The following is a 15583-nucleotide window of genomic DNA, read 5'->3' on the forward strand; positions in this document are numbered from 1 at the left end:
GGAATTACTGGCCAGAAAGCAACATTGTTTTTACAGCTTTCCTAAAAGAATACATGGACTATAAACTTCGAATTTCAGAAGGAAGAGAATTCCAAACATCGGGTCCGGTGTGTCTGACAGATTTCAGAGCCATCACTGTTTTGGGATCATATAAATGAAACTTATCAGATTGTCTTGTTGGATAAGAATGTATGTCCTTGTTTAATTGAAATAGTGAGTAGAAAGAAGATGGCAACTGACCATTAAGCGGAACATAAAAAGTGAGTTTTGCAAAAAATTAATGTCATTTACCTTAAAGGGGAAGGCTAGTAACTGATCAGTGGGAATCAGTGGAAATGCTGGGAGATGATTGTTCCAATCCTTATTGGATTCATTCAAGAGTACATTATATATCTATTGTTGTGTGAAACTCATTTACTTCAGAATGGTCTCTATTCAAGTAATGTGCAGTTTAATGTTTCCAGGTAAGCGTCAGTGACGGGGCATTAAACTGTACATTACTTGAATATGAGACCATTCTGAAGCAAATAATTTTCACACAACAATAGATATACAATGTACTCTTGAATGAATCCCATAAGGATTGGAACAATCATCTCCCAGCATTTCCACTGATTCCCACTGATCAGTTTACTAGCCTTCCCCTTTAAGTGTTTTTAATTCTGCGAATAAAGGATCTGAATGGTCTCGATAACCTGAGTTGGTGCATATACGTATAGCTTTCTTTTGTAAAAGTAATATACTATCAATGTGGCTTTTTGAAGTTGCCCATACAATGTTGCAATAAGAAATATGCGATAATATAAACGAATTATATAACATGAATAAAATATTCTGAGGGACATAATACTTTAACTTCTGGAGTATACCAACATTACGAGACACTTTATCAGAGATATATTGTACATGAACATTCCATTTCATATTTTCATTCATATAAATTCCGAGGAATTTGATACTTTCTTTTTGTTCCAATGATATACCATCCACCATTATTCCAATGTTGCATTATAGAATATTTATATATATTTAGAATATAGAATTTATAACATTATAGAAATACATACAATTTGTCTTTTCCAGATTGAGTGATAATCTATTACTCTTAAACCACATAGATAATTTCGGTAATTCAGTATTGAGAGTTCTTAGGAGCGAATGAAAATCAGGATTGGAACAGAATACATTGATGTCATCAGCAAACATTGCAGTGACTTATAGGGAGAGGGGAGGCGGAGAGGGGGGAGGGGGAGATCGGGGGACTCTGGGGAGATGGGGAGGGGGAGGGGAGGAGGGAGAGGGAGTGGGAGGGAGGAGGCCAGGAGGGGAAGGGAAGGGGAGGGGTTCAACCGCATATTATCCACTCATGAACAAATGGGTAATGCTGAACTTAGGTTAGAAAAATTCAATAAAATACCGCGTACAAAGAAGATCGGAGACCTTTCTTCATGGCTGACATGACTGTGTCAAACAATGTAATTATATAAAAACTATTAAAAACTTTGGAAAAATATAAATTGAATTTTACGTTTGAAAAGATCCCTCCTGTGATAACTAGACCGCACCCGCTTGGTTATACTTCGCTCCTTCAGAAACGGTCCATAATATTGCACCCCCTCCATGCATTAAAATCTTTGTTGCGCATCGCTGTACATTTTTACGATGCAAAGTTACCCAATGTGAATCCAGTTTTTATCATCTCAGTGGGCTATGTTTCAGTTTAGTGCTGCTAGGAAACTATAACGTGATACTTATATAGAGGCTTTTATTCTATACTGCATGGGATGTACAGTGTAGGAAACCTTTGCATTAAGATTAAAGTATAAAGAAGGCATCATTTTTGAGAGTCTCGATATCTATCGATAGAGAGCTGACCATTACTGATCATAATACAGCTATTTTTTGCCAAGTCCATTTCTTCATTATCTTCACAAGTGTTGTATATCATAGTGCAGTGTTATTTTTTGACGAAAGAACCAAACATTCCACGGAGAAAATGCCGACTTTGTGAAGAATACTTGCACGTTCAAGCGGATTCAGAGAGTGACCACTATGTGCCACCCCGTATCATAGTCCACCTGGTGCAGCGTACGTCCACTTCTCATCCCACACCTGAACTATATACTACGACCATTTTCTGTTCCAAGGTTGATTATCTAGAGAAGGTACTGTATCATTGCTGCAATATTTGATTCCTTATTGAATAATTCCCTCTCATGTTTGAACTATGTGGTAAACATCGGTCGATCTCTCCGCGAAATGTATCATCTTGGACATGTGGTAACGGTCGGCGTGAAATATGATACTTGTGAATTACCGTGATTACCAAATTTGCAATGACGCAGAATGAAACCCACACATTTCACTTATTGTTATTTTGACTGACCCTCTGCTTGTCTGATTATCTGCTTCTTCATCATCATATCTTGAAATATTCTCTATTCTTCTTCTTGGAACATCGCCTAACATCCGGAAAAAAAATCCGGGAAAAGTTCAGGATTTGATGATGTTGATGGTGAAGTAGTTAAAGGGGTAATCGATGCAATAATTGAACCATTAATTTATGTTTTGAATTTGTCTTTTTCTAACGGTATTGTACCTGATAAGTTGAAAATAGCCAAAGTGATTCCTGTTTTTAAAAAAGGTGACTCTCAAGTTTTCAGTAATTATCGACCCATTTCAATTCTACCTTGTTTTTCTAAAATCCTCGAAAGAGTAATGTATAATAGATTTTATAAGTTTTTATTGTCCAAAAAATGTTTTATTTCCGAGTCAGTATGGTTTCCGAAAATGTTTTTCAACTGAAATGGCTATCACTGAAATACAAGACCGAATAGTCAATGAAATAAATGTTAATAAAAGTGTAATAGGAATATTCATGGATCTTTCAAAGGCTTTTGATTCTCTTTCCCATTTTATTTTATTAAAGAAACTAGAGTATTATGGTATTAGAGGTATTTGTTTGAAGTGGTTTAAGTCTTATCTCTCTGGTAGAATGCAATATACTGTTTTTGATTCTGTTTCTTCTGATTTTAAAACGATTTGCACCGGGGTCCCACAGGGGTCGATTTTAGGTCTTTTGCTTTTTTTGCTTTATATCAATGATATTGTTAATTCTTGCCCTGATTTTGATTTCATTTTGTATGCTGATGACACCACTATTCTTGCTTCACATAGTAATATAGATATTTTATATGATATTGTGAATAAAAATGTGTTTAAAATTGTGAAATGGTTTCAGTGCAATAAACTGTCATTAAATGTAGATAAAACTAATTATATGTTACTTCATAAGAAGAAGGGAAATGTGCAATTCACAAATGACATAAAAATATATGGAAAGCCAATAACTCGATGTAAATCAGTTCAGTTTTTTGGTATTATTCTGGATGAAAATATTGACTGGCGTGAACACATAGAAAATGTATGCAGAAAAGTTGCGCAGTTTGTAGGTGTTTTAAATCGTTTGAAGTTTGAATTGCCATCTTTTGTTTTATTTTCTCTTTACAATTCGTTTATATTGCCTCATTAAATTGTTGTATTGTAATGTCGTATGGGGAAACACTTTTAATTCCAGACTTGATAAGTTATTCAAATTACAAAAGAAAGCAATTCGTAATGTTACAAAATCTTCATATTTAGCTCACACTTCTCAGTTATTTAAACGATTGAATACACTTAAGCTGCACGATATAAATAAACTTCAAATAATTTCTTTCATGCAACGCTTCCACACAGATACACTCTCTCCTTACATCATGAATATGTTCACATTAAATTCAAATATACACACTCATAACACACGGAGCTGCAATAAAATTCATCAATGGAAATGTCCCCGTACGAAATTAAAACAAACTCTTCGTCATACAGGACCAGTTTTTTGGAATGCAATTATTAACCCAGATAATTATAATAAGCAACATAATAATTTATTTAAGAAGCAGTATAAAAGACATCTTTTATCTTTTTATTAAGATTACATTGATGTATCTAATAATTCTTTCTATGTTCATATCGTTTTTTGTTTTTTGTTTTGTTTTTTTGTGTCTGATGTTCTTTTGTGTATCTTCTGTATAAAACTGATTTATGATTTTTGAAAACAACTTTGATTCCAATTCTACACGATTTGTAACAACGGTGTATGCGCGCCTACAGGCCTTATTGGCTTTTTATGTGTACACCATTTTCCATTTTACTTGTTGCCTTTTGTATTCTGGAACAATTCGTGACTGTAATTCTGATGTTGTTGTTGTGGTTTCTTTTACATGTCATTGTTGTTTATGTTCATCTGTAACTCCGAATGCTTCATGTTGTTTTTATTGTGATTTAAATGGAAATAAACGAATTGAATTGAATTGAAAAAAAAGAAAGATGTAAGATGCATGGCGAAGGCGTCGTGACACGTTAATCAATGTCTGCTGGTGTGTAAGATTATCTCGAGCGAATAATAATAGGGAGTGAAGAAGTGGGCAGGGATAGGGTCAATATGGATTTCTCCCCTTTTTTTTTCAATCGCCTTTTATATAAGTGTCATCCGCACTTGTCGACTTGCGTCGATCAAGACAGTGTGAACGTCAAAATGTACACTTTTTACCCATAATCACCTGTATCAGTTTCAGATTATACAAGAATAACTGTTTCTAGAATAAGGAATTTTCTCTGGAAGTCGTAAGAAGCGGCATTTCTAACTCAACACGACAGTGTTTTACAACAAAATCGATGAACTTTGTGCATTCAAGAAGGAAAAGCTCAGAGTTCTGTATAAAGGCGTCGTCATGGCACAAAATAATGTGTTTATTTCTGCCACCACGCATCATGAATGCGCTCTAGAGCACGGATATTCCCTGCTAATATAGGCCCAAATGTGTGGCGAAATTCTCTCCCGTATAACTTTTCTCTCCACGCGGGTTGAGTCCATTTAGGGTTGTCCTTAAATGCGAGCTATTACATACCGACGACGTTAATATCTCACATAGGCAACTTTGTATATTTTTGTCTCACAACAAACCCACACCTGTATTTGCGGCCGAACTTTAAATCACTCACATTATGGTGCAATCCGTATTGATGATGATGGCGAAGATGACGACCTCTATGACGATGTTGTGCAGATGATGATGAATGATGATGACTATTGTCGTCAGTGTCAGTAATGACATCATTATTTGTTATATTTGCATACTATCATTGTTCTCAATATGATAAAAGGGATGATAGAGTTTTGGTTGAGAGGGGATTCATATTTTAACTTTTTTGCGAGATAATTAGAAATCATTTATATGAAAATTAATATTAAGGAGCATACAATATTCTTAGGGGGATGAAAAGTTTATTTGATGAAAATCGGGTATGGTTGAGATATCCAAAAACAAAGTAAAACAAACTGGTCCTGATTAAAGGTGGAACCCACCTTTTATGAGGACGTCTATATATACATGTATATGTACATGTATAGATATTCATATTCATATTATGATATTCTACATGACATAATGGAGGAAGACGTTATACATCTGTAAAAGCGGACTTTTTCGCGGTGTTGAAATTTTCGCGCATTTCGCGAAACCAGAAAGTTGAGAAACTAGCGCGAAAATAAAAGTACGCGAATATTTTTGCTTGCCATATGTTCTAGTAGTTGATATCTTGATTCCGCGGCATCAGAAACACACGAAACTCTTCTTACCCGGCTGAGCGTGAAAAATTAGTCTCGCAAAAATATCCACTTTTAGGGTAGCAGGGTAGACAACCTTTGTATTTCATGCACTATCAATCGCAATCTGGTCAGAACTATTTCTTTTTTTATAAGGCATTATGAAAAAGGTAAGGAAGAAAGTCATCATTATGTAATGCTTGTAAAAGGATAGAAAATGTTTTTTTTTTTTTAAGATCAAGAAAGGGTTGACCATTCTGTTACTGTATTGACCGCTAAAATGATAATAATATTTTTTAAAAAGGTAAAACGGCATTACAGGAACATATATACACGAATGATTACAGCCCGATCAATGGAGTTTGTGTGCAGCCACAATGATCTCCCTCTCAAAATCTTAACAGAAAATTTAAAGATATGTGATTCAAATTAAGTTTTGTGGAATTTTATGTATATTCTCTCTACATCTTTACCCTATCGGTCCTCCTGTGACATCACGCAATATTGTAGTCTTTTTATCCAGCGATGGCGGGACATACATTTAACCCAAACTTTAGGAATTCACAACTTTTCAACAGATTGTCCGATTTTGCCAAAACTTCCTGATGGGTAATTCTGCATTCACTGAATGCTCATGTATAATTATTTGGTATATTTGAGGTACTAGTGTACTAACTAAATCCCCCTCAAACAACTTTCCACCTGTGCACAGTCGACTCGAGGAACTGCAACCTTTCACACAGACTGGTGTAACATCCTGGGTATCAATTTTGCTTGTACTACATTGCGCGTCCAATGCGGGCGAAGGTTCTCAATGATGGGGTTTCACTCCAGGGAAAAAGCTAAGTAACGTGTGTCTCTGCACAATCACTTCCTGTTTTCATTCGTTCGTCGACGTGTAAAAATGGCTGCGTCCAGTGGGCCCGGCGGGACGAAAATTATTGTGTGTTTTGTGCTTTTACATGTACTTGCAGTCAATGCTGAATTCCCAGAAAAGGTGTTATGTGCAGATGCCAACTGCAGAGGTAAGTTTCGCTTCTTTAGTAGAATTTGTGTACTATTCCCTCAATATTTACAATAACACAAACAGCGGTGGCTTTTCTACATGTCGTAAACGTCAACGTGTTTTTATAGTGCTACGGCGCGGCGTACACGGTTGCGGTATACCGGTAGCGTAGGCCTATCATAGCACGTTAGGTTAGTACAGTAGATCACAGATTCTTTTACTCGATACTGATCACCGCAGCTGCACTGCACTGTGCACCGTTCTGTTACGTTCTGTATCATGTAATTATGTACAACTCGAGAGCAAAGTCGGGCTTTGCAAGCAAGATGAAGGATAGGCGGCAAGCGCCTTTTTTACTGTTTAGCTCGTAATTAAGTATCCCTACTGACAAGAATTCATGAAAATTTACTTCTTGCCCCAAGGCTAATTCGGCCTACGGACCATCATAGGAGGCATGCCATAGATCTATTGTACTAGTCTAGTTCATGCTATTGGCAGTCAGACCGCAACACCCTGAAAAGCCTTCGCATTTACTTCTAAATTTACTTCTACTTCTACGAAGATACTCAGCAGGATCCATAAGTCAGGATGTAGTGCTAAGGAGTTTAACTTAGGTGCTCATTTGCAGTGCATGCTTGTTGGTGCAATTAAAATATATGGTGCGAGTAAAAATCCAGTTCCTCAGTGTGAGTGGAAGAGCTCCCTTGAAGGCCTCCAATGAAGTGGCTTCAAGGGCGTTTTTAGGAAGCCCATTCCAAGCAGTTACTGTACGTGGAAAAAATGAGTTCCGATAGAGTTGGGTTCGGGTAGGAATTGCCAGCAACTTGTTTGGATGGTACTGTCGTGTGTTGCTAACAATCATGGGTGATGTGTAGTGCTGTGCATTGATGGCTGCCATGTTAGTTGTGCTGAATCTTGTACATGAGGAAGAGGCTAGCAGCATTTCTTCTCCTCTCCAGACTTTCCCATTTAAGTCGTTCAATCATGGCAGAGACACTGTCTGGACGGTAATACCTCTGGAGGGTGAATCGTGCTGCTCGCCTTTGGATGGCTTCCATTTGGGAAATGTGTTTGTTTGTATGTGGGTTCCAGACTGAGCTGCAGTATTCTAGGTGTGGTCTCACTGGGGAGAAGTATGCTTGTTGGCGGATCCTTTGCGAGGTCTTTCGTAGGTTTCTGCTGACTAGTCCTAGCATCCGATTGGCCCGGGATGTGATGTTGTTGATGTGACTTTGCCAGGATAGGTTGGATGAAAAAGTTAACCCTAGATACCGGAGATCTGGTACAGATGCAAGGGGAGTGTCTCCCAGGGTGTATGTATTTCTGATGGCTTTGTGACGAAGGGAGAATGTGATATGATAACATTTCTCCGTATTGAATTTCATCTGCCATGTATCAGCCCATGTGAACAGCCGGCTGAGATCTTGTTGTAGGGTCTGACTGTCATTGAGGTCACTGATAGGTCGGTATATGAGGCAATCATCTGCAAAGGGTCGGATTTTGGAAGAGATCCCATCTACTATATCATTAATGAAAGATATGAAGAGAAGTGGACCGAGGACCGTACCCTGCGGTACCCCAGATGTGACTGGTACCCATTCAGATGACTCTCCGTCAACTACAACCCGTTGTGACCTTTCCGTGAGAAAAACTTTGATCCACTGAAGGAGGCTGTCATGGATCCCATAATGCTGGAGTTTCCCGAGAAGGCGCTCATGGGGGACATGGTCAAAGGCTTTGGAGAGGTCTAGAGCAACTGCATCAATCTGCTCTTTTTGATCCAGAGAGCATGCAATGTCTTGTGATGTGATAATTAACTGGGTCTCACATGAATGGCCCGGGCGGAAGCCGTGTTGTACATCATTCAGAATGTTGTTTTCGTCATAGTGATCCATGATGTTGGTGAAGATTACATGTATATGTTCAAGCAGTTTGCTGCAAATGGATGTGATTGATACAGGGCGGTAGTTGGAGGCCATGCTCTTGTCACCTTTCTTGAAGATGGGAGAGATGTTTGCAAGACGCCAGTCAGATGGCACCATTCCTGTGTCCAGGGACTGCTGGAAGATGAAGGCGAGGATCGGTGCAATGTCCTCAGCATGGTATTTCAAGATTCTATCTGGTATGCCGTCTGGTCCTGTTGCTTTGCCTGCATCTATGGCTTTTAGTAGCTTGGCAATACCTTCCACGGAAATCTCAATGCGGTCCATGGATGGACAGGTAGGCTGTCCGAGATCTGGGATGTTTGTGCGATCCTCCATGGTGAAGACAGATTGAAACTGGTCATTCAATACTGTTGCCTTTCCCTTGCTGTCTGAGATAAGCTGCTGACCATGTTTAAGAAATGCAATACCGATTGACTCTGGCTTTCTAGATTTAATGAACTTCCAGAAGGCTTTGTTGTTCTTGTCTGCTGGAGAGAACATCTTGTTTTGATAAGTCCAGTAGTTATGCCGAAGTTGACTCGTAAGCTCTTTTTGGAAATTCTTGTACTTAAGCCAGTCATCTGATGTTTTTGAGGCTTTAGCTTTGTTGTACATCTTCTGTTTTTTCCTGATCCCTCTCTTCAAGGTGTTTGTGATCCAAGGGTTGGTTCCTTTCTTTCCAGACATCTTTGACGGTATGTGTTTATCCATGAGGTTGCTGATTTCCGTCCTAAAGGAGTCCCAGTTTTGCTGTACAGATCTGGAACCTGGGCTGCTATTCAGGAAAGTAGACTGGAACTTGAGCAGATCTGCCTTCAAGCTGGCTGTGTCAGCTTTGCTGTACAGGAATACCTTTCAAGCCTTCCTCGTATTTATCGTACGCATATGCATGGACCTCGCAGACATGAATACGTAATGAGCTGGAAGACCACATGTTTAGAGTCCCTGTAAATCTAAATGACATTACCAATCTACATGATATATACCTCGATAAAAAGCTGAAAAGTTGTACTTTGATGACATCCGACCACTTGAAAGGTTGTGACATATGAAATATACTGAACAAGGAAATTATAAAACATAAAATTTGCATATTTTTCATTTTTCTTATGGGGTACATTAGAACAATGAAATAAATGTGGACCAAAATGGAAGAGGTATGAAATGAAAGAGGAAATATCATACTATGAAAATGTAATGACTTCATGTGGACTGATTCTTGGAACGGGTTAGGTAATCGAATAAATCATTGCGTTGTACAATTAATTTTTGACGAGATTTCAGTTTGCCGCGAATACGCGTTTCTGATTGGTTAATTGCCCTCTGAGTGGAGAGTTGAACGGTGTGGAAGGACAGTAAACGTGTACTGTACATACAGGAATACTCTGTGTGTAGATGAAAGTATAGGACCCTATGTGTGTGTGTGTGCACGCGCAGGATGTATGTATACACGCTCGGGCTCAGGCAACTGCAACTAAGATCTCCACGTAAACAACAAGAACAACACTCCACTCTGATCGACAGCTCAACTTTGGCTTGGATTTTGTTTACTCAACTAGATGCAGTAACTGAACTGTTGCATTAATGAATAGCTTATTATTAATCAATAATAAGAGATCTAACACTTACTTTGCACACATAGTTTTTTTGGGCTCTTTGCCGAGTAATTTAAAGGACAAGTTCACCTTCATAAACATAAGGATTGAGAAAATGCAACAATGTTAGTAGAACACATCAGTGAAAGTTTGAGGAAAATTGGACAATCGATGCAAAAGTTATGAATTTTTTAAATTTTTGTCTTGGAACCGCTGGATGAGGAGACTACTACAGCTTGTGAGTCATATGCGTACAACAGTATAAAGAAAATGTAAAAGAAAATTCAACATATTTTCACTTTTTTCGCATAATAAAAGAGCACTTGACTTGCCTCTCTCTAAAGGCAGGGGGAATAATATTACCCATAACATTTGTCGGTAACGAGTCAGGGGAATGTATACTTTTTTCAACAGATGGAATTTTGTGAAATTCTCTTTATATTTTCCTTATATTGTTGTACGCATGTGACATCTAAGTTATTCATACACTGCAGTAGTCTTGTCATCCAGCGGGTACTGCACAAAAACTTCAAAAATTCATAACTTTTGAACGGATTGTCTGATTTTCCTCAAACTTTCAATGATGTGTTCTACTAATATTGCTACATTCTCTCAATCCTTATGTTTATGAAGGTGAACTTGTCCTTTAACTAATGATACCCTGAGCGCGCATGATCATGCATGTACATGTATCTCAAATTGCCACACCACTATTTTTACTCGACGAGACTTTCAATTTTTATAGTTTTCTAAGCGAGGGACCAATTCAGTTCTTACTGTGCTATTATAACAAGAATCTCTGGAATGCTGGATATCAGTAATGACGTGATTCAATCTTGGAACGGGTCGGGTGATCAATAAATAGAAAGCCTTGTCATAATCTGTCTTAGGATCGTTTTGAAAATGTCAGTAGGATGCAGTTATAAGAATGATGGTATCATAAGTTCATTTTACATGATGTAAGCATTAAAAGGTGTGATTTATATCAAATATTCACAAATCATGTCAATTAGTCACAGAGAGTAGATCTTAATGTCGTCCCTAAATGAATCTCGTCGACCATGCACTCCGTCTCTGAATATCTCGCAGAATCTTGGGTGCTCAGAAGGACATGCGCAAAAACCTGCGCGTACGATAAATTTTTGATTTGAGCTCATTAACAGCCGCGTTGCGGTCTGACTGTTGGTATAGAATGCCTATATCTACTATTGATTACTATACATTCTCCTAAAATATGAAAACTGATGTAACCTAGGTAACTTGTTAATGCTGTAGTGTAGGATTACTATACTAGGAATCTATTCAGATGTTCTGTGCATTATTTTTTTCTGTTGGTCTGAAGAGAGCATGCAAACGTAAAACTTTAAATTACAATTGTAGGGGAGCCTACTTTTTTTTTGGGGGGGGGCGGGGTAGGCCTAAATAGTAGGAGCCTATGTCTACCAGCTAATATTAGTAATAAAATGATAAATTAGGAGACTGATATATTTACATGTATGCAATTTTCATCAAAAACAATGTAAAGCGTAGATTCTAAGCGTAATGTAAAATTGAGGATGTTTGGAGAGTGACTCTGATTGAGATATGTAGTAAGAAAGAGTATATACCCTCTTTTATGGTCAAATATCTTTCTCTTCAGCTCCAATATCCCGTGTGCAAACTGTATTCAGCTATGATGCTCCAGATCCACACCATCTCTCCTTCAGTCAGCACGATGTAATCCAGGTGTTTGCCAAAGATGTGGATGATTCAGGACTATGGACAGGAGAGGTGATTTTCAACCAGTCAATAAGTTCAATTTACACTACATGTACAAGTTCCTATGTTCATTGCAAACATTTAAAATCTTTAAAAGATTAACTCTGTACACAGTTTATGTCAATCATGTGTCAGATTTTGATTGAAACTTCCCCCTTAGCAGGTTGTCCATTCGCACACTTTTCTCTTATATATTCTGTATAGGGGTCACCTGCTGGAAGACATTAGAGAAAGAGAATATGATGTTCAAAGCACTTATTACTCTCTAGGGATCTTTTGTTTTGTTCAGTGAGATAGCTTAGATTGTTGGTAAACACCCAACCACATGCACTGCACCAGGAGAGAAGCATTTTTTACTTTCTAGCTGAGTGGTAAAGAGAAATATAACATCTTATCATTTCAAATCAAATGAATCAAACATTAAATGAAGCAGTTTCTGAGGCATAGTATACATCATACAAGGTAAAACTTAGTAAATTAAAGTGGTTGTAATGAGACTAAGTCTTCTCAAATAGTTGCAGACTTATAATGTCATCCATTGCTCATATCAATTACTGTCTGTACAGCATGTGCATTCAATATTTTTACAGTCTAGATGCAAATCAGATGTGAATTATGTGGGTTTGTAGAAGACATCTGCCCTTGAACTATACATTAGCGTAAAAGTCAACTATTGATACCCTCACAAGACAAGAGTACTTTAACACCATCCATAATATTTATGGGTAATATCTTATTGAATTATCCATATCCAATCTGATTGTTTTGAAACTAATTGTGTGACACTTACAATAATTTCAAATTTCATTTTGAATAATTTGAAGACTACATTTGTAAAGATAGGTTTTCTTTTTCTTTTTTTTTTTTTTTTTTTTTTTTGGGGGGGGGGGGAGGGGGAGAGGTGTATGTGTGTATGTAAAAGTAGATATTTAATTTGGTTTGGGGAAAACCGCTGTCCAGTTTGCAGCAAAATTTCTGACATTACACAATAATAGTCTCTATTGCTTCTAGCTCTGCATGATTACCATACCCAAATGCAGTTAGAACAGAGATGCCAAGTTTATCAACTGGCTTGGAGTGAGTTATTGCTGGACATTATACGATGGGGGGGGGGGGGGGGAGGAATGGAGTGTGTAGGAGGCGTGAGCCTTGGTAGGTCTGTTAAAAAGTGTTTCACAATGATGTGCAGTATATCAATAATGATCATGCAAAAAAGATACTTCATGTCATATGAATGTGATGATATGATTAAAAAATACTCAAGTACTATAATTCTGTGAAATGAAGCTAAAGTGCACCTCCTTTTACTTTGGAGACAATTGATGTCATCAGAGATTCATATATTTTTACCCGGTTTAGATCCTCATTGTATCTAAAGAAGTGGTTTGCAGAATTATGTGAAAAATGTAAGATAGTATATTCTGAATAATCAGTCATTCAGAACAACTCTTGCACTGCTTTTCTAATACCTGGAGAGGGATTTCTTCAAATTCATGAAATTCCTCCGTCGAGATGTTTTATTTACATAAATGTAGGCCAATTTGTCAATCAGTTGCAAGGAATTTCTTGGCGAACACTGCACCAAAGCTGTGACCACCCAAGCACACTTTGTTAGAGAATGATATTCAAGGCATTTTTTCTATCAATTGCATATGACATCAGATTTCAGACTCACATCACTCTTCTTGGTAAGATTACTCCAAGAAATGGTGTGATTAATCTCATTTTGATAAATTAAAAAAATACCAGTTTAACTGTTTTTTTTTCTTTTTTTTTTAAAGGGGGAGGGGTACAGCTGGAGAATATTAAGTCTTTCAGTATATCCTCTCCTACATGCACCAGAGGGATGCTTTATAATTGTATTCATTTGCTATACATTATGATATATTGCACTGTGTATTTGTGAGTTATTTCAGTGAATGCCTTCTGAAATGTAAAATTGGTTTAAAGTGAAATGAGCAGTACAGTAATGCCTACAACGCATATTGACTAGATAAAGGATGCTTCCATTGTGCAATGGATGTGTAATCCAATCAAAGTGAGAGTGAAAACTCAATGAAAACAAAATTATTATACTGTCAGACCTCATTAGTACAATTTAAAATGTTTAGAAGTTCACTTTTTACCCATATTTCTGAAACCTTCATTTAGTAATAACCTATGAAAATGACAGCAATTTAAACCCATACCAGTTTGTATGAGAATGAACATACATAGTGTACACTTCTAATCACATGTTGTCTTTTTTATTGAATTATTTCTCTTGCACTTGGTAATCCCTGCATATGTTTCGTATGTGTCCATTTTTGTCCTTGCAGTTGCTAATGAAACCTGGAAGAGTTGGCCTTTTCAACAAGGATCACGTAAAAGAACTAGTTGTATTCAACAAGCGTCCATCTTTACATGTTAATGCTGAGGTGAGAAAACATTCAAAGTATTAGCCTGACAATAAAATTTAAAACCGCCATATCTCTGAAACTATTGACTGTTTTGAATTGAGTTCTACACAACATATATCAAGAAATGTTTGTTCTTTCGTGTCATGTAGTCAGTTTGGCATAATATCTATCTGAACCTGAAATATTGCAGAAATAATTGATACATCAAAAAAATTATTAGAAATTTTTTGTGTAGTATGGAAAAAAAGAGCCAGTCATGTTTTTTCTTCAATAGAACGCTCCCTTGACTCTGTGAGAAAGTTTTAGAGCAACATCTCCTCTTTCAAATGATAACAAAATTGCGTTCTAGAATTGTATGATTCCAAAGATACTAGCAGTTTATTTTGTCATAGCAATTTCTCTTTCTGCCTCAGTAATTCATTCCCAAATCTGAGTCCTTTAGTCCCAGATCCTGTATTTGAAACTAAAGTGATTGTCCCGGGCCCTGGAAGAGTGTCTTTTGTCCACTTGAGAAGGAAGAGCCTACTAATCCTTCTTTTGTCTATTAAAAGTGGACCACAGGCGGGGGGTACTCTATTGAAATCGGCAGGTCTTTGTCCGCGCGCAATTCCTATGCTAGCGTGGGGACGATTGGTGACGTTCACCAAAACAAAAGGATGAAAGACTTGACCGACGACCCTCTTTGAGGGACAAAATCAAAAGAGCTTCCCGCAGGACAGCATCCAAGCGGAACAATGCGACTGGAACCGCATAGACAATACACGCAGAATCAATAGCATACACACGTGTGGTTTACCAATGAGACTTTTGATCCATACACATCTCGCAGAGGGTGCGCTCGCTGCGGATTTTCCCGACACGAAAAAAATACATCTAGCTGAAAAATCGTGTAATTACTCAAAATTTTCTAATGTAAGCATGCTCACATTTTTAGTGGAAACGATGGCTATGCTAATCAGCTACCACTACATATCATTGGCAGTTTCTTGGTGTAACACATTACGGTACCAGAAGAACTTAAATGATCAATGCTTTTCTCGCTCTTAAAACTGCAGCAAACTTTTGGCCGTGAATGCCAACATCTAGGAGCTTTCTAAAACTCAACAAGAAGCCTCAACATCATGAGATTTTTATACCTAACCAGAGCGTATGACCTGGTATAGGACAATATGCAAAGCATCAAAATTTTAGAACCATATCTTGTTTGTAATGACATACAAATGTACAAATTTACTCGTGTATATTTT

The 15583-nt window shown here is 37.5% G+C and overlaps 1 protein-coding gene across 1 annotated transcript in view; it reads left to right on the top strand.

Annotated features, from left to right (window-relative positions):
* Nucleotides 1-6544: 6544 nt before the first annotated feature.
* The window catches only part of LOC139745612 (uncharacterized), a 40006-nt gene continuing 30967 nt past the window's right edge, over nucleotides 6545-15583 (top strand). Inside the window, exons 1-3 of the mRNA XM_071656012.1 lie at nucleotides 6545-6678; nucleotides 11819-11949; nucleotides 14256-14354. Of these exons, the coding sequence (XP_071512113.1) occupies nucleotides 6558-6678; nucleotides 11819-11949; nucleotides 14256-14354 (351 nt within the window). The 5' untranslated portion in view covers nucleotides 6545-6557. The remainder of the gene's footprint in view (nucleotides 6679-11818; nucleotides 11950-14255; nucleotides 14355-15583) is intronic.

Source organism: Diadema antillarum, unplaced genomic scaffold (genome assembly GCF_040938485.1).
Source record: "Diadema antillarum isolate AM-2024a unplaced genomic scaffold, OU_Dant_1.0 seq00001279_RagTag, whole genome shotgun sequence".
In the NCBI taxonomy this organism is placed as follows: domain Eukaryota; kingdom Metazoa; phylum Echinodermata; class Echinoidea; order Diadematoida; family Diadematidae; genus Diadema; species Diadema antillarum.